This window comes from Dermatophagoides pteronyssinus, unplaced genomic scaffold (genome assembly GCF_027571235.1).
Source record: "Dermatophagoides pteronyssinus isolate colony J.1.1.1.1 unplaced genomic scaffold, Derpt_VIB-CSIC_2022.12 sq0023, whole genome shotgun sequence".
Lineage (NCBI taxonomy): Eukaryota > Metazoa > Arthropoda > Arachnida > Sarcoptiformes > Pyroglyphidae > Dermatophagoides > Dermatophagoides pteronyssinus.
In genome coordinates, this window is record NW_027461547.1 from 196,264 (window position 1) to 214,765 (window position 18,502).

Here is an 18,502-nt window from a genome sequence, read left to right on the forward strand (position 1 = left end):
TTCGTTTGATCCTTGAGGTGTTGTTTTGTTGCCAGTTTTTTTTACCTGAATGACGTAAAAAATTAAATGAAATTTGAAATAACAATAATAAAAAACTCGATTCAAATGAAAAAAAGTCATGGAAAAAATTTTTTTTGTCAGTTTCAAAAAAAAAAAAATCCGATGGACCAACACCTTGTGTAAACAATAAAATCATTTCTAAGTTGATCGTTGTGTATGTTGGTGATGATGATGATGGCACAACTTTCCGTATTTATATTCGGTTCATTCATTTCAATTTTTCTATTTCAATCGAATCATTTGATTTTTTTATTATTTGACATTTTTTTCATATAGATATTGTTCCAACTAAAAACTGTAAGGCAGCAAAAAAAATTTGGTCAAGTAGTAAATGTCTTTGACAAATGACAAATTGCTCAAAAAAAAGTTGATACCCTTGACACAGGAAATTGAATTTTGTTTCATGTTCACACCTTTTTTTCGCACAAATATTTATTACTTTCAATGGAGGGGGCTTGATATTTTTTTTTGTTTTGTTTGGACCAGATTTTTGAAAATCTCTAGATCAAAATCTGGATCATCATTGATCACGTTAAATCGAAAACCAAAAAAAAAAAAAAATCAATTGAAACGAAACTAAATGCAAAAAAAATCAGACTAGACAACTAAAACACACACACACAAAAATGAATGAATTGAAAAACTTAATTAGCCACACGAACCTAATTGATGACAGAACAAAATGTTTGTTTGTGTGTCGTGTGTATGTTTTCGATTTACAACCAATACCTAAGGAAAAAAAATTATTTTTCAATCATGTCTGGTGTGGGTGCTTTTTTTTGGTTCTACGTTTTTTGTGATGACCAATCAAACAGAAAATAAAATTAGGAGAAAAAAAATTGGCCGGTTTTAAATCAAAGTCGATCACTTATACTTACAACATACATACCAAAAAAAAATAACTTTAAAGATAACATTGATAATGAAAAAAAAATCAAATCGAAACCATAGACCACCATCATCATCTCATCATCATCTTCAGAAAAAAACGGACCAATATGCACATCAGTAAATGAATTAGCAAAAAAATAAATGAAAACCACGAAGACGACGACGACAATGAAAACGAAAAGACGACCATTTGTCTTCATTTAGTTTATATTTGTAATATGCCTGATCTAATTTGTAAATCTTTTTTTTCTTCTTCCCAAAATTCTTTAATTGTTAAGATAGATAAATTGACCATGGCCAAATAGAAAAGAAATAGACTAGACCAATATATAGACGACGATGATGATGATGATGATGATTTGACGTAGCTTGATGATGAGTCATAGATAATCTTCATTGATCATCATCAACAATAACAACAGGCAACAAAAAAAAAGAATGATTATTGCCGCTAATTTGTAAATTTGGTTATTGATATTATCTCTCTATCTATCTTTCTTTTCTTTCTTTTATATGGGTCGAACATCATTTGTTGATGATCACCCACCATCTTCATCATCATCATTGCCACCAAGGAGTGGTTTTTCTTTTTCTTCTTTTTGCCATTTATTCAATTTTTTTCTGGTTGATTTGATTTTTGTTTTTTGATTATCAAACATCATCATCATCAATATGAGAATCTGTTTGAACGCGAGGATCATGAGGATGATGATGATGTCGGCGGCGGCCACATTGGCTAGCCATAGTAATTCGTTGTCGATAATAATTGTGGCGCCTGTCTGTAGCTTTGTAGCAAAGAAAAAGAATATGAACGAGAAAGAAAGAAAAAAAAATCGAACAGCCGAAACAAAAATCGTGACAGCTTTTCTCATATCGTTCGTTCCTAAGATTTTTTTCTTCTTGTTATTCATCTTTTTCTTAAGGGTCCATTTTCATTTCATCTTCATGATGATGATCATCATCATTGAGGGAAAATAATGGTTGATCGTAGGGTTCATCAATGAATATGATGATGATCATCAATGAACAAATTGTGGATGCATTTATTTTTTATTTTTTCGCCTAGGAACATCAGCATCAGACATTATTTTTTTCAAAATCATCTGATATTGATAGAAATAAGTTTTTCATACATACATAGTCTCGACCTATGGCGCCAGACTTTTTTCAATTTTGTTGATTTTTCTTCTTCTTTTTTGATTATTATTCGTTGGATTCTTTATATGATGATGATTAGGATCAATAGGATTAAATCCAAAAATGATGGATAATCAATAACAGCAATCCAATTCAAATTTTACAAAATTTTCAACAAGTAAATATGCTAAATTTTGAAAGAAAAAACAAAAATTCCACAATATTCTTTCAAATAAAAAATTTGACATATATTTTTTCTGGCCAATCTATCAACAACTTGTTGACACACATAAACACACAATATAACACCTGTGTTGGCCAACGAATAAAGAATGTCAAGTGTTGTTGTGAACACCTGGGCCAAAAGAATTCATTTAAAAAAAATGAGAAATAAAGAAAGCAAAATAACTTGACATGGTGGTAAATTTTTATTTTTCTTTAAATTACATACCCAGAATATTATGAATGAATTGAATTGAATTTTTTTTGAATGAACGAACATAACTTTTTGGGTTTTTTCTTATTCTATCAGTGGCTTCTGTTTTTTTTGTGATTTGGATTCCAATTTTGTTGCTCAGCTTGATATATTGGTTCAATTAGTTGTGCACAACAGGTTATATATGCGTGTGTGCATGTTGAGAGTGTCAACAAAAAATAACAAAAGAAAATGAAAAAAAATGAGATTACCAAATGAACGATTAACCCTTCTATTTCAGGAATCAAACCCAAATAATATTCAAAAATCAAATGACACCCAAGATAAGAAAAAAATCACTAAAATGGAATTTTCTTTCTCTTTTTTTCGTAGAAAAAAAAACACCAAATTGGAACCAAATGAAAGTGAAAAATGGTAATTTTTTGCTTTGTTTAAACACAGCTGTTTTACATCAACCAAAAAAGAAAAAACCGGGTCGAAATTCATTCGGGGCAAAAAACGAAAATAAATTTGAATAAAATTTACACATGCGTTAATCGAACGAAAAAAAATTCTTAGTGAATAGTGATTGGTCAAATTGAAATCAGTGAAAATTGTTTGATTGGTCAAATCGATTAACGACAGGCGGTAGCGGCAATATGTGTATAAACAGAACAAAACAGAACAGAACACAGTGAAGAAGAACTAAGTAATGTGTACAATGCTAATGCCCATACATTCACACAGTACCCATTTATTTTGATACCGTTTTTGAAAAAATGGTAACGCCATCCAAGATAAAATTCGACCGACGACAGAAAAAAACAGGCAACAACAATCAAAATTAAGCAAAAGAAAACGGTGAATCCATGCATTTTGTTTATTATGAAATAATTGTGTGTGTGTGTGTGTTTGTGTCCATCGTTTAAGTTTGTTTTTTCTTTTCTTTTTTTTTCATTTTGTTTATCATAATTCATTCATACTTGTTGATGACCGAACCAAGTAGCCAGAAAGAAAAATATTTTTTCTCTTCCATTCTGAATGTTGTTGTGTTCGACGTTTCATACTTACAATTCATGGTTGACAAATAATGTTTTTTTTTCTAATCAAAAAATTCATTCTGTAAATAATTAAAAACAAACGTGATTTAAATTGATTCGTGTGAACGAAAACAAAAACAAAAACTTGTCAACAATGACAATCATCAAATTGATTAATAGGCATAGAATCGATCGATTCTGGTATTATTTTTTCGTTGTGATAATTCTGTTAATATCTACTATCATTGTTCCAGTTTGTATGAATGAAGTAAATGAATCATCATCAACAACGTCAACAACAGTATCGACAATCAAAATAAAGCCAAAAAATTCGGAATTATTATCATATAAAATGTATGATAATGATGATGGCCTAATTCCAATATTTGAACGTGTACCAAATTCCAATTATCTTCAATTAAGTCGTATGCAACGACATACACAAACAAATCGGAAACGAAATCGTTTCAATAATAATGATGAAGATGATGTACAACCAATAAGACATCGGCGACGTAATCATAATCGTCGTCGTAAACTATCGATTCCTGCCAATTATTCTCGACAATCTTTTGAATCATTACGTTCATCAATTATATATTCAAATTTGGGAAAAGCATTACCATCAATGTTAGCCAAACATAGTCGTGAAGGTTCCTGTAAAACTGTACCATTTGAACAAAAAATTCAACATCCAGGATGTAAAAGTCGTATTGTTAATAATAATTATTGTTTTGGAAATTGTAATTCATTTTATATACCATCCGAATCGAATCAAACATTACCATTTCAATCACGTTGTACTTGTTCACCACGTCGATATCGTTGGAAAATTATTCGTCTTCGTTGTCCATTATTTCGACATCGTTTTTCACGTCCATCTTCTTCATTGTCATCATCATCGGCAACAATCGATTCAATCGATTATGATGTGGATGGATTTGATACAAATAAAATTTCATTGATTGCAATGAATACGGATGATGATAATGGTGGTGTTGGTGGTGGTGGCGATCCAATCGAAACACCAAATATGGATGATATTGAGAATGGACAAATTGAACGACCATTATTACATACGTTTCAATATAAAAAAATTCAAATTATAACCAAATGTCGTTGTCAGACTTGATCAATTTGTGTCATATAATTCTTTTCACATTTGTTTTTTCTTAAAAAAAAATTCATTCATTTCATTTCGTTTGCATTTTTTTTCCAATTCTGATCATCATTTCTCATGTATTATTTAGCATTATATATTCTCAATGTACATCGATCGTTATTTATTTTGTTTCAAACATTTGTTTTATATGTTTTTATTGTCAATTCTTTTTTTTTGCTCTTTGCTAATATTAAAAACGTTTTCTATTCTTCAAACTCAACAATACACCAGACTGATTTGATTGGTTTAGATTTTTAATTTTCAAAAACAAAAACAAAACCAGATCAATTTTCAAATCACATTCTCATATGTTGTCTATATATTGATGGCATAGATAATTTGACAAGCATGACGAATTCATTTGGCCAATACCGCTCATCATTTTGTTTCGGGTGAATGTTTCAATCATTTTAAAGATTGTTCGAATCGATAAAGTCAATTTTTTTTCTGTTGTTGTTTTTTTTCGTTTAACAATAATGATTATATTCTAAAGACTATTATTGTTGTTATTGTTGTTTTATCAACTTGTCATCACAATTAAAATTTCGGCAATCGAACATCATTATCATGTTGAACATTTATCAATGTTTTTTTGTTGTATCAATATTATTTATCGATGTTATCGGTAAAGAAAATTTACAAAACAATAATAATCATTATCAAGAGATTGATCATCAATGGTCATCATTATTTGATAATGATGAATGTTATCGATGTATTTGTGCGGTAATTTACTTTGTTTTATTTTTCTTTTTCTCGTATAAAAACTATTTATTATTAGGCTTCATCTGGATGTCAACGAAATTCTCGTTGTCGTGTAATTGAACCGGATAAATATCTTTGTGGTCCATTTCGTTTGACTGAATCATATTGGAAATTGGCCAATAATTCTTCACCATATCGTTATCGTTGGTTTGATTATCCATTAGATTTTGAACATTGTGCACATGATCTTCAATGTTCAATACGTACAGTGAAAAATTTTATGCGACAATTTTTTTATGGAAAATGTCCACAATTATTACAACAATTGTTTAGTGATAATAATCGAACAATATTCGATCAATGCACCCGGATATCATTGATTCATTATCAGGCAATCTATGGTAGTGAAGATGTTGACAATCTGTCATCATCATCATCATCAACAACAACAACAAAATCATCGATTTCATGGGACAATTGTCATATCAATTTCGATAATGATGAAAAAATTGTTGAACAAATTGAATGGCTGCAGAAAAATTTACCCGCTACAAGATCGGATAATTATTATTGGAATAATTTTTTCTGGTGTTCTGAATTATATTTACAATAGAAAAAAAATGTACCGAATTATAGGGTTTATTGTCATTCGTTCAATGAATAAAGGCGTCAACTAAAAAAAATAAAATAAACCATTTGACCATTTGTTTACAATAGAAACATTTTTTTCGAAAAACTGTAATAGGGGTTTCACACTACAGCAATATTTCATGAAATATATACACGAAAATATTTCAGCCCATAAGGTTGAAATGGACTGAAATATTGCATTTGAAATATTTCATTCACATTGCTGCTAGTGTGAAACCCCTATAACACATATTACTGATATCTAATCTCTCTCTCCCTTTTTGTTTTGTGTTAAAATGAAATAAAAATGATGATCAATGACACATATTTTAGCGTCGATTTTTTTCCCAAAATAAAAAACTTTAATTTAATTTAATTTAATTTTGTTTAAGTTAATTTATTTTGATTTGAAAAAAATCGTTGATTGGAAATAAAATCAACAAAATTCGATCAAATCTCGGTCTCAAATCGATATGGAAGGAATAAAATATCGACCAAAACCAAAACCATTATATCGATTTAATTGGAGAGCATTGCAATGGCATTTTGCTATTAGTTTTGCTTTAATATTTATCACACCATTATTAGATTTAATTATTTTTATGCCAACTTATATGGAACTTCCACGTAAAGAATTTTATTATTCTATTTGGTCAGCGATAATAATCGCTATGTTAATTATTTGGGCTAATGATGATATTCCTGAACCACCAATTTTGATGGAAAAAAATATATTGACAATAAGTTTTATGGCACGCTTTTTATTTGGATTTTCAGTTGCCGATTTATTTTTATTAGTGGTACAATGGTATTATATGCATTTATCATGGCCATATTTATTTAAAAATGTTCGTTTTGTTGGTTATCAAGTAATTTTTGGTACCGGCCTTTTTCGTATACTCGATATGATGGATGAACATGGTCAACATTTATATGTGGAAAAAACAATCGATTATGATGGCTGTGCATTGTTCATAATGCAAACAATACGTTTGATTATGATAACGACAAAAGTATGGCTTGCACATTCAATTCGATGGCAAATCAGTCAAAGAAATTTACATTTATTTCAGATAATGAAAAAAAATACACGAGAAAAAAAAGAAGCACAAATATTAATTCCATTTGCTTCATTATTTGTTCATCAGGGACAATATTTTATTTCTAGAAGACTAAGAATTCGATATTAATAATTATTTAAAAAATGATTTTGTAAATCTTCCAATGTTTTTCGTTTTGTTTCCGGAACGAAAAACATAACAAACAATATAGATATGAGACTAAACAATGAAAATAAAAAATATAAACCTTCTTTTCCTAATAAATATATAAGATCTTCAAATTCTTTGGTGATGATGAATGCACAAAGCCAATTTGTTGCAGCCGAAAATGATCCAACAAGACCGGCAGCTTCAGGTGGCGTGATTTCGCTCACAATCATCCAAGGTATTGAACCATAACCACAGGCGAATGAAACAGAAAATATAATCAAACAAATCAAAGGTGTTGAACTAGTTTTATCATTTAAATTGCAATGATAATGTAATGCCATCATCAACATTGTCATGAACATTCCGGAACCAGATATGAATAGCCATAATCGACGACCAAAAAAATCCATGGATAATCCAGAGAATAAGCAAGAAATAAATAGTGCGAAATTAACCACTATTGATGCTAATTGTGGATCAATATTTGAACCAGAATCAATGAATATTGATACGAGATAAAACATGATGGCATTGATGCCAGAAAATTGCTGGAAAAATTGAAGCATCACACCAATGATCAATGGATGGTAAACGTCTGGCCGTTTAAACAATGATTTTATGCTTGATTTTACATGTAATTGCCTACTTGATTTGATTCTATTCTCCAATTCAATAAGTTCGGCCATAATGTCACTTCCATTTGATCGAAGTCGTTTTAATGATTGTAATGCTGCTTTTGATTGATTACGTTGAACCAAACGAATAGGAGATTCTGGCGCAAAACACATTCCAATTGATGATATAATTACTGGTATGATTGAAATTAATGACAATCGATTCCATGAAAAAATCGTACCGAAACAAGCTGCAGATAATGCACCAATACTACATAGTAATTGAAAACAAGTACCTAAAAATCCACGTCGATTTGGTGTAACAATATTGGCCACATAACCCGGTACTGTGCTAGCTATAATTCCAACACAAATTCCAGTAATGACACGACCAAATATGATAGTTAAAAATGATTGTGCAAAGCTTATAATAAGCCATCCTATAGTGAATGGAATAGCCAAAGTTCTTAGAATGATTCTCCGTCCAAAATGATCGATAATTATGCCTGAATAAAAGATAAATTTGGATTACTTATTAATCTTATAGCCGAAATAGCATCATACCGCTAAATAGGCTCCCAAATAATGCACCTAATGTCATACAACTACCCATCCATGTCATATAATTGATATCGATAGGTTCATCCGGTCGAATCCGCGGCACGGAATAATCCATTTTCATACTATTGAATGCTGTCGAGCTCCAACCAATCACAGTGCCCATCGACATTGCCGAAAACAAGGCGGAAAAACAATAAAAATACATTGACCATGATGCAATCCGTGATTGATATTGTACTGTGTTCGTCAATGATAATATTGGCAATTCATTATCATTCAATTGTGGTCTAGATTTAAATTTTCCAGCCACACTACAGATAAATATTTCGATTGATAATAATTTTGTCATTTATGAATGGCTAATCAGATATTGTAATTATAGTAATTCAAAAAAAAACAAATTTAATTTTTATCAACAAATTTTTTTTGGAAAAAATTCATTTTCAACAGATTATATTGATAAGAAATAAGGTGATGAGGTATTATGAAAATCAATATTGGCAATGTGTGTGTGGTATCCACAGCCGTTATCAATCATGCTGTTTATAAATTTTTAGCACAACCGAACAAAAAAGAAAAACAAAATTTCTTTTATGTTTGTTTGAGAAAAAAAATGAGAACAAGTTCAAACATTCTTTGGTATAGGTTTTGTTTTCGATGTGGAACAAAAAAAATGAGTATTTTGAGGAATCAATTTTTTTTGTGTTTATGTTTGTATTATGTATGTTAAGACTATATAGAATAAATTTTAAATGAGAATAATTGTTGATGATGGCGGTAGTAATGATATTTATGATGAAAGTATAATATTGTATGGTTTAATTTTGAATCAAATTTTTTGCTGATTGCGCAATATAGTTCAAATCGAGCGTTGCATAAATTGGTTGATTGATTATCATTAGCGAATTGTTTGATAATCATGAAGATCTGGATACATTCCTTGTTGTGATCCTGGCTGTTGTCGCTTAATATCTGGTTCATCTTCACTCATTGATACTGTTTGATTTGGTCGTATTTCCGACATTGTTTGTTCATCCTCATGTAGAAATCTTCTTAATGATTCAGGTGCATAATATTCATTACCGGGTGATCCATCATGTTGATTCATATCATGACAGAAACAAAGAAACATTGCATCGATAATCATTTCATATACTGAAAGAAGACAATGAGCAATCCAAAATGCAAACATTGTCATTATCAATACAGGCACCATCCAATAATGAATGGCAGTATTTGACTAAATATAAATTAAAAAAATTTGATAAATAAAAAAAAAGAAAACCACAAAATCTACTTACTCGAATCAAAAATACGCCAACAATCGCCGTTAATGATGCGACAATTAATTTGCCCAAAAATAGTATGAAATCACCAATCGAATTGATGGCAGTCACACGAAGAGTATTAGAGAATAATGTCTGAAAAGCTAATCGTGCACTGACGCAGAAATTTGTTCGCCTCAATACGACCATCGTATAGGCATTACGTGTTAGATAGGTGAGAAATTTTTCCACGACCCATAGACAACAACCGCAAGCATTTAATGCGGTTCGAGCCAAACGATATTCTTCAAATCGTCTTAATCTTGCTGTTGTTTGTTGAATTATTAATCGTGGTAGTTTTACAGCTGTTATTAAAAATGATCCTAATGCTACCGAACCAATATGACAACAGACCAAATCACGGGTAGCATTAAGAATGGGAAATCCAAGATTTTCGCGATCACGAGAGAAATACCATGAGGATACAGCACCGGCAATAATTAATTGTTGACAAGAGCAAAGAAATTCAGATATCCAAATGAATGCAATGAGCAAATACCACCACATAAATTGTATCCCCGATGAATCTTTATACCGAATTAATGTGAATGATGTGAGTTTATTTTTGTATGCAGAACCAACAGAAAGTAAATCATTATCGTTAGTTGTCTGTAACATTCGTTGATCACGAGATTCCTGATCCGATGTGGCCAATGCCATTAATATGAATAGCCAAATGACAAGAAATGCGATCAATGCTAATAATGTCCATAATGGCTGAATCAAAATCAGAGGCATTGTTCGAATACATGCGCCAGTTTCTTGAAACAATGCTACAACAAATTTTACATGAGAACGCATACTAGATGCAGCATAAATGATAACCAACGTAACAATTGTAGATATGATAGCTACTGTCAAAACAATTGATTCATTTTCAGAATCTTCAGGTAATAGTTTGGCTAATTTTTCTGGTAACAGTTTTCCATTACGCGTCATGAAATAAATCCACCATAATAAAATCGTTAAACTTAGTAAAAGGGCTGAGATAACAACAAGAATCAACCATGATGCTAAACTGGCAACAAAATGTATGCAAAATACGGTTATAAATGAAGCGAGTATAGCTACAACACCCATGACAATCATTTCTTCATGTGAATTGATTACATCGCCAACAATCTTTTTCAAAGGAACACGACTTGACATAAACTCATATATTGTATGTCCCAATGCAACACCTTGAATGATGGCCATTTCGGGAAGACAATAATAGAGCAATCGTCGGCTAAAATATAAAAACAAATAAAAGTTATCAACGCAAAGGGGGTCCAATTTTTCTTACTTTTTAAACACTGGCAGAGTAGGACATAATCCAGTATCGTTAGTGATCGATGTTTGTGATTGATCTTGAAGCTGATCCAATGTTGGATACAATTGAGATATTTGTAACGGACTAGATGTCGGCATAGTTGTATTAAATTCAAAATCATATCGACAGAGCGAAGCATTATAACGAGTATAAAACTGATAGATTTCAGCCATATTAACCAAATCTCGATTTGGACATTTTTTCACACAAATTTTGATTGAATTTTTTGGATCTCGTTGATTCAAATGAAAAAGATTCGGCCGGTTTCGAAGATCCAAACCCGTGAATGGTAGATCATCGATTTTTTCATTTTTTTGACCACAAATATTGCCAAATGAATCGGATCCATGTATCATTCGAAGTGGATTCCCAATTTGGAATGCATAATATGCGATAGCACCCAAACCACATAGGTATAATACAAAAACGATTGCAAATAGTTTATCGGTACAATGATTACCTCTACGGCGTACTTTTTCGGCAGGATGTACCTGTTTAAAGATTATACAAAAATTGAAAATTAAAATTGATTTTGAACTTTTATTCTAAACTTTTTTCAACATGCAAAAGTTGGCAATTACCTCGTCGGAATTTTGACAGCAAAACATTATTGATTAAATAAAAAATCAATGGTGTGAAAAAATGTTGATTTTAAATGTTTTTTGGAAGAAGAAATTATAACAGAAGAATTAATGTAGAATTGTTGTTAATTTAATAACAATCTTTTTGAAAAAAATGTTCTAATGAATGAAAAATACTGTCATATAAATTTGTTTATTTATTTAGGAAAAACGAAAAGCATTTCTTTTTTTTCAATCAATATTTGTGTTTGTTGTAGCCAAATATAAAAAAGAATTTCAAGACTGGTAGTAACAACAATAATAGGTAACAAAGAATCAAGCTTATTGTTTCATTGTATCATTAAGGAGGGAAGTTGAGATCATTAGAAAATCGATATTCTTCGTCGTTTTTTTCAAGAAAAAAAACTTTCAATGGCAATGAGAAATGGTTGGGTATAAATGCATAATGTTGGAAGATCAAATATGTATGTTCAAAGAAAGAGGGTAGTATGGATGATGATGAAGATTATAATGGATTGGCTAAGTCGAGATCAAATTCAATGTCAATCATTAATTTTTATCCAAATAAAATGATTCACATAGAATTTTTAATGGCGAGCTATAATAACCAAGCTATAACAATCATCATCACTATTATTATCATCAACGAAAGACAATGATGATATATCCAGTGTGAATGCAAGGCAACACAATTATTATGTCATTAAATTACCAGACAACCAAATGACAAATGATGAACAACCCACCAAACAAAAACAACCAGAAACCAACCACAACGATGATGATGATGAGAAAAGTGAAAACACCAGATCGGCCATTTGTGGTGCATTGTACGAAGTATTGTTTTGTTTTGTTTCTGGTCGAACACCAAACATGAGGAGTGGTTAGCTATCAACAATGGAGCGGCGGCGGTGGTGGTGGTGGTAACATTTGCTTTCTCCTGACCAAAAAAAACCGAACTCAGAATCATTAAAGTTAATAACAACAGGCCGAAGATGGATTGTGAACTGGATTTTTTTTTGAAATAGTTTTTATCAAAGAATGACAGAGCTGTCATCTGGTATCAATTTTAATGAATAAATCATGGAAAAAAGGTTTTGATTTTTTTTTACTGCAAACGTCAACTTTTATCTCTTTGGGCTGATGACCGATATCGATCGATCATTTTGTTTTCGATTGTATGAAAATTTCCTTATCATCATTGTTTTTTATGTTCAATCTTGTTTGGATTACATTAGACATGGCCAAGAAAAAATTGCCATCCAATGAGAAAGCCTTCAATCACAAATAGATTCATTTTGAATGAATCAAGAAAAAAAAATTCATTGATTCAAAATAACGACGAACTTTGATATTTCCTATCACCGAAAAAAATGAGTACGTTTTTTCGATCAATCTTATTAATCCTAGCTTTCCAAAATTATCATAATATCGTTGTTGTTGTCGTCAATCATTCATCGTAGCTTAAGATTAAAAATTGAAAATTTGCTTCAAAAAAAAAACGAAATAACGATTACCTTGTCGAATGGCAAAATGGAATGAAAAAGAAAAAACAACAAAAAAAAATCACTTTATATTCTTCAAACACACATTTTTCTCTTTTTCTTAATATTATTATTTTCGATGTGATTGACAGAAGAAGAAATAAAAATATAAAGAAAAAAAACTGATCCAATAAGAAATATTTTCTTTTATATGCTTCTAGGTTTCTTCTATAGTTTCTTTTTTTATGTTCTTCTTCTAAATCTTCAAAGAAATTGATTTCAGCCTTGTAATTTTATTCATCTTTATCATTGTCAAATATCAAAACGTAGTGCAAAGTCATTCAAATATTGCAACGGTATCAACGACAACACAGAAATCAATCAAATAATGATGAATAATTTGTCGATTCTATTCAGCTGTTTCATGATTGCTTTAGTCAATGCTAATCCCGGTATGTATGGTGTTGTGATAATTGGATTTTTTTTGTAAAAATTTGCAATTTTTTTTATTCCAAATTTTTTTTCAAGCATTGGAAGAGATTCCATTACATTGTCCATCCGAAGGTGTTTACGGTTATCCACATCCAAAATCATGTGATGAATATTTTCAATGTACAAATGGTACAATGTCACATGAATTCTGTCCCAATGGTCTATTATTTTCTCAAACAGGACATGTGGTTGGAATGTGTGCCTATTATTGGAATGTTGATTGCGGTGATAAAACTGTTCGTAAGTTGATGCATTTATTGCTTTTTTCATTGAACACAATTTTTTTTAAATATTAGCCAAACCAATGAGTAGCCCTGGTTGTCCATATCAATTTGGTTTTTTTGCCGAAGATGATCGTCAACCATGTAATGTTTTCTATAGTGAATGTGCTTGGGGTGTTCCACAACGAAAACAATGTGAACCATATGGTTTATTCTATGATGAACGTATTAAAGGTTGTAATTGGCCGGATCAGGTTGGATGTAGTTCCGAATCATTATTACAATTCAAATGTCCAGATGATGATCATTCAAATAGATTTTGGCCATATCCACGATATTGGTATAATCAACAGGCGATAATCACCTGTGTCAGTGGACAACCAAGATTAATTCAATGTGGTGAAAATTCATTTGTCGATGCTAATTCATTGAGTTGTGTGGAACAGCCTAAAGCTGATGAAAGATTACGGCCAAAGATTGGTGGTCATGGGAGACATTTTTAAATGAATGTTATTTCAAATTTGATTTAACAATTGGATCAGAGTTTTTTTTGCTGCAAACAGGATTATTTCCAAATGATGTATGAAATTTTGATTTTCTTTACCAAAAAAAAAGTAATAACAAGTTAAAAATAAAGTTGAACTTTTTAAAACCCCAAATATATTCATCATTGACATGATAAATCTTTTCTAATTATCAATTTGGTTTATTTTTATTTTGGTCATCGATCGATCAAATAAAATAAAATAAAATAAAAATATATTTGGGAAAAAAATGTAGTAATTTAAAGTCCAATTCATAAATGATGGAATCTAGGAACATCCCACATAGTTTGGAAAAAAAATTCGAACAACTATGATGTGGGCTGATCTCATTTGATATGGAAAAAAGATCCATCATCATATTGTGCTCTTCACGACCCAACAACTTCAGCAACAAGTCTCAACATTTGAAGAAAAAAAAATTCAAGTATTTAGCTTCTCTCTTACTATCCTACTATCTAGACTCGAGATGATAAAAATGACTGTTTATCTCTCTTGTTCAATATTTGGCCATCATTATTCATTCATTCATTGTTCGTATTCGAAGTTTAAATTTGTGATCACTTTCATAATTCATTGATCATCATCACCATCATTATCTTTTAGTTTGATCCATTTAGCCATTCACATTTCATTCAAGTTTGTCGGTTAAAATGGTGCTCTATTTATCATCATAATCATTATTATTATATTATTTATTCTTTACTTTCAGATTATCATATTGACTTTTTTCGACAAACTCGCCCTTTGTCCATATTTATAATTCATTCTGATACGAAGAAATAAAAAAAAAGAAACGGAAAAATAATACGAAAACCTGAAATTGCTGTGCGCATCTAAAAAAGCCGGGCATCACTTTTTTTCGTTCGACTTACATTTTCTCTTTCGCTCTGTTTTTTCCAAACTTTGATATAATTTTTTTTAAAGTCAATCCTTTACGATTATCATCATCAAATCTGTGCAGACACACACTCACACATCGTCATCGTCGTTATTATTGGACAATAAAGCGTATCCGTATCTTTGTGTTATGTCTTGAAGTGTCTTGGTTGCAATTGATCAGATTCTCAAATTCATTTCAATTCATTTTTGTGAGTGTTTTTTTTTTGGTCTCATTGTTGATTGTGAAATTAAATCATTATGGCAATGATTTCATCAACAATGATGATGATGACAAAATTTTCTTCATGCATTTCGATTGTAATATTGATAATCATTTGCTTATATTCAAATAATGATCATCTATTATCATTTATCAATAATCATCACCCAAATTTATATGTGAATGCAGCCAATGATGATGGTAAGTTTGTAACAATTGAATAATTTTTTCTTTCTTTTTTTGTTAGTATTAGATGGGATTTATCCATTCATTCGTTATGTAGCTGACCTATAGAATGCTGGTCAACTTGTCAATCATTATCAATATCGATAATGAAGACATTGTGTGTGTGTGGATAAGACAAAATTTGGCTAAAATGAAACTAAAATCATTTCATGACCTCATTTTTTTACCTTCGATAATTTCCATCAATTTCTCCCTTCAATTTCACTTGATCTTATTATATAAGGCGAAACATACATAAATTATCATTGGTGACAGAGACCATTACCATTATCATCAGATAGCTAGGTCATCATTGAAAATTTCAACGAATTTATTGATGGATATAGATGGAAAAAAATAAAAAGAGAGAGGAAGAGATATGGATGAATTTTCTGTTGTTGTTATTTTCTTTCGTTTCACAAAAAAAAACCACCACGCCTCTGTGTCTGATGATTTGATTTGATTTCAATCTATTTAATTTTTGAAATTTAATAGGCTCTGTGGATGGCGTTCCATGTATTGATAATGGAAAATTCTATCGTAATCCTGAAGCAATTGGTATTCGTGATTGTGCCCGTTATTATTGGTGTCCAAGCCAAAAAGTATTACAATTTCGTTGTTCAGCTGGTCTTTGGTTCGATATAGACAGACAGATTTGTGATTTTAAATTTAAAATAGATAATTGTGAAAAATCACACGGTAATATTTTGTTAAATTTGTTCGAATTGATTACGAATTTGTCTATATTTAATGATAGATGCAAGTACACCAAAACCATTGCTTTCGACTGATGAACCAATATGTCCTTCCGGACAATTAGCTTGTGCGAACCGAAAATGCATTAATCGTGATCTATTCTGTGATGTAAGTCTTTATCATTGATTCAAATTAGGATGATAAAATTTAAATTTTAAAATTAAATGAATAAAAGGGACAAAAAGATTGCGATGATTGGTCAGATGAATCCTATTGCGATCCAGATTCGGATCCAAATTCACCACCTCGATGTGATGCTAATAATTGTACATTACCTGATTGTTTCTGCTCGGTTGATGGTACATTGATACCGGGTAATCTAAAACCAGAAGAAACACCACAGATTGTCATTCTTACATTCGATGATGCTGTTAATAATGAAAATTGGGAAATATATGAACGTATATTTGCACCAAATCGTACAAACCCCAATGGTTGCCCAATTTCGACAACATTTTTTCTTTCACATGAATACACCAATTATCGTCATGTTCAAAAACTATGGAACGATGGTCATGAAATTGGCATCCATTCAATTACGTATGTATTTTTCAAAGATAAATTCAAAGATGACAACAAAATGATTCCCCTTAATTTCATTTTTAGTCATCGACAGCCCGAGCTTTGGTGGACATTTAACGCTACGATGGAAGATTGGTTCGATGAATTTGCCGGTATGGCTAATATTATCAATCGTTTTGCTGGAATTCCATTGGATGAACTTCGTGGAACTCGTGTTCCTTTTTTACGTGTCGGTTGGAATACACAATTCATCATGGTAATATTGTTGAACAAATTTCATTAAATTAGCTACAATATCTTTTCATTACATAGATGAAAGAATTTGGATTTCTTTATGATTCATCAATGGTAGCACCTAGATCTGATCCACCATTATGGCCATTTACATTGGATTACCGAATACCACATAAATGTCATGGATCGCGTCAACGTTGTCCATCACGATCATTCAATGGAATGTGGGAAATGATTATGAATCCTTTCGATATTGAGGTTGATCAATTTCATCAAATAAATACATTGATAGAATTATTCAAAATTGTTTTCTATATCTAATTTAGGGTCATATTTGTGCCATGGTTGATTCATGTCCTACACATTTATCAGATGAAGAAGTTTATGCCATGTTGAAAGATAATTTTAATCGTCATTATCGTACAAATCGTGCACCTTTTGGTCTTTACTTTCATACGATTTGGTTCAAAGAAAAACGTAACTTTGCCATTCTTACACGATTTCTTGATGAATTACTTCAGAATAAGGTATCTGAATTCAAAATTTTTGATCATTGAATTGATCATTTTTTTTTCTTTAGGATATTTACGTAATCACAAATTATCAGGCCATTGAATGGATGCGAACACCTACACCATTATCACAGTTGGCCAATTTTGAGCCATTTAAATGCAAACGCGATATTGATCCGAATCTAATCGCTTGTAATCATCCAAAATCATGTAAACTAAACTCACGTCAAGTAAAAGGTGAACGTTATCTTCATACATGTTTCGAATGTCCTGATGTTTATCCATGGGTTAAGAATGAATTTGGTCTTGAGTATTAGGTTCGTTTGACATTATCTCACATTGAAATCATCGATCATTTTTTCTATTTCTCACTCTCAATTCAAAGCGTTGTATTTTTTTCTATAATAATTATAAACTAATTAAAAAAAAATTCAAAATGATATTCTGTATAACGATCGACACGACATCTTTGGGCGACAAACAGCAAAAGAATTTCAGCCATTAGCATTTCGAAAAAAGAAAATCTAACTAACAAATTTTTTTTTTTGATCAAGGATACAAACAAGCTAAACAGGTATATACAGGTAACAACAACAACAAAAATGCAAGTCTAATTTCCAACTTGTCGAATGGAATGTAGTCAGGAATGTAGTTTAATGTATGGATATTCATAGCTTGCGCTATTTCAAATGTCTCACTCTCGTAATTTCATTCAACGAAAAGAAAACAAACAAACAAAAACTAGCCTTTTTAAGCAGACGGTCAATG

The 18,502-nt window shown here is 30.8% G+C and overlaps 7 protein-coding genes across 7 annotated transcripts; 5 read left to right on the forward strand and 2 right to left on the reverse strand.

The window, feature by feature from the left end:
• Nucleotides 1-3,135: 3,135 nt before the first annotated feature.
• Nucleotides 3,136-4,814, forward strand: LOC113791821 (uncharacterized). The gene has a single exon (XM_027341655.2). It carries the CDS (start codon nucleotides 3,698-3,700, stop codon nucleotides 4,673-4,675), a length of 978 nt encoding a protein of 325 aa, XP_027197456.2. The 5' UTR covers nucleotides 3,136-3,697; the 3' UTR covers nucleotides 4,676-4,814.
• Nucleotides 4,815-5,039: 225 nt separating this feature from the next.
• Nucleotides 5,040-6,150, forward strand: LOC113791838 (uncharacterized). Its single transcript, XM_027341673.2, has 2 exons — nucleotides 5,040-5,431; nucleotides 5,487-6,150. Exons 1-2 carry the CDS (start codon nucleotides 5,273-5,275, stop codon nucleotides 6,021-6,023), a joined length of 696 nt encoding a protein of 231 aa, XP_027197474.1. The 5' UTR covers nucleotides 5,040-5,272; the 3' UTR covers nucleotides 6,024-6,150.
• Nucleotides 6,151-6,342: 192 nt separating this feature from the next.
• Nucleotides 6,343-7,230, forward strand: LOC142645793 (uncharacterized). The gene has a single exon (XM_075823098.1). The coding sequence runs from the start codon at nucleotides 6,514-6,516 to the stop codon at nucleotides 7,228-7,230; it is 717 nt and encodes a 238-aa protein (XP_075679213.1). The 5' UTR covers nucleotides 6,343-6,513.
• On the reverse strand, nucleotides 7,227-8,775 carry LOC113792113 (trehalose transporter 1-like protein). The gene is made up of 2 exons (XM_027342004.2): nucleotides 8,430-8,775; nucleotides 7,227-8,371 (listed from the first exon to the last, which is right to left on the reverse strand). Exons 1-2 carry the CDS (start codon nucleotides 8,773-8,775, stop codon nucleotides 7,227-7,229), a joined length of 1,491 nt encoding a protein of 496 aa, XP_027197805.2.
• Nucleotides 8,776-8,811: 36 nt separating this feature from the next.
• Nucleotides 8,812-12,624, reverse strand: Ctl1 (choline transporter-like protein 1). Its single transcript, XM_075823095.1, has 4 exons — nucleotides 11,645-12,624; nucleotides 11,037-11,554; nucleotides 9,728-10,979; nucleotides 8,812-9,666 (listed from the first exon to the last, which is right to left on the reverse strand). The coding sequence occupies exons 1-4, from the start codon at nucleotides 11,669-11,671 to the stop codon at nucleotides 9,325-9,327; spliced, it is 2,139 nt and encodes a 712-aa protein (XP_075679210.1). The 5' UTR covers nucleotides 11,672-12,624; the 3' UTR covers nucleotides 8,812-9,324.
• A 752-nt stretch (nucleotides 12,625-13,376) lies between these two features.
• LOC113792114 (protein obstructor-E-like) lies at nucleotides 13,377-14,500 on the forward strand. The gene is made up of 3 exons (XM_027342005.2): nucleotides 13,377-13,580; nucleotides 13,657-13,860; nucleotides 13,917-14,500. The coding sequence occupies exons 1-3, from the start codon at nucleotides 13,517-13,519 to the stop codon at nucleotides 14,342-14,344; spliced, it is 696 nt and encodes a 231-aa protein (XP_027197806.2). The 5' UTR covers nucleotides 13,377-13,516; the 3' UTR covers nucleotides 14,345-14,500.
• Nucleotides 14,501-15,118: 618 nt separating this feature from the next.
• Nucleotides 15,119-18,174, forward strand: ChLD3 (Chitin and LDLR binding deacetylase 3). The gene is made up of 8 exons (XM_027341654.2): nucleotides 15,119-15,686; nucleotides 16,206-16,409; nucleotides 16,468-16,574; nucleotides 16,642-17,006; nucleotides 17,073-17,244; nucleotides 17,301-17,480; nucleotides 17,549-17,749; nucleotides 17,803-18,174. Exons 1-8 carry the CDS (start codon nucleotides 15,524-15,526, stop codon nucleotides 18,049-18,051), a joined length of 1,641 nt encoding a protein of 546 aa, XP_027197455.2. The 5' UTR covers nucleotides 15,119-15,523; the 3' UTR covers nucleotides 18,052-18,174.
• The last annotated feature ends 328 nt before the right edge of the window (nucleotides 18,175-18,502 follow it).

Bases quoted from the DNA above. Each gene is read 5' to 3' on its own strand.
- LOC113791838 (XM_027341673.2), top strand. From the start codon at position 5,273: ATGTTGAACATTTATCAATGTTTTTTTGTTGTATCAATATTATTTATC. The intron at 5,432-5,486 runs GTAATTTACTTT...ATTTATTATTAG, and splicing joins GTTATCGATGTATTTGTGCG to GCTTCATCTGGATGTCAACG.
- LOC113791821 (XM_027341655.2), top strand. From the start codon at position 3,698: ATGACAATCATCAAATTGATTAATAGGCATAGAATCGATCGATTCTGG.
- Ctl1 (XM_075823095.1), bottom strand. From the start codon at position 11,671: ATGTTTTGCTGTCAAAATTCCGACGAG. The intron at 10,980-11,036 runs GTAAGAAAAATT...TTTATATTTTAG, and splicing joins ACTCTGCCAGTGTTTAAAAA to CCGACGATTGCTCTATTATT. The intron at 9,667-9,727 runs GTAAGTAGATTT...ATTTATATTTAG, and splicing joins TTGGCGTATTTTTGATTCGA to TCAAATACTGCCATTCATTA.
- LOC113792113 (XM_027342004.2), bottom strand. From the start codon at position 8,775: ATGACAAAATTATTATCAATCGAAATATTTATCTGTAGTGTGGCTGGA. The intron at 8,372-8,429 runs GTATGATGCTAT...TCTTTTATTCAG, and splicing joins ATTTGGGAGCCTATTTAGCG to GCATAATTATCGATCATTTT.
- LOC113792114 (XM_027342005.2), top strand. From the start codon at position 13,517: ATGATGAATAATTTGTCGATTCTATTCAGCTGTTTCATGATTGCTTTA. The intron at 13,581-13,656 runs GTATGTATGGTG...TTTTTTTTCAAG, and splicing joins TTTAGTCAATGCTAATCCCG to CATTGGAAGAGATTCCATTA. The intron at 13,861-13,916 runs GTAAGTTGATGC...TTTAAATATTAG, and splicing joins TTGCGGTGATAAAACTGTTC to CCAAACCAATGAGTAGCCCT.
- ChLD3 (XM_027341654.2), top strand. From the start codon at position 15,524: ATGGCAATGATTTCATCAACAATGATGATGATGACAAAATTTTCTTCA. The intron at 17,245-17,300 runs GTAATATTGTTG...TTCATTACATAG, and splicing joins GGAATACACAATTCATCATG to ATGAAAGAATTTGGATTTCT. The intron at 17,481-17,548 runs GTTGATCAATTT...TATCTAATTTAG, and splicing joins TGAATCCTTTCGATATTGAG to GGTCATATTTGTGCCATGGT.
- LOC142645793 (XM_075823098.1), top strand. From the start codon at position 6,514: ATGGAAGGAATAAAATATCGACCAAAACCAAAACCATTATATCGATTT.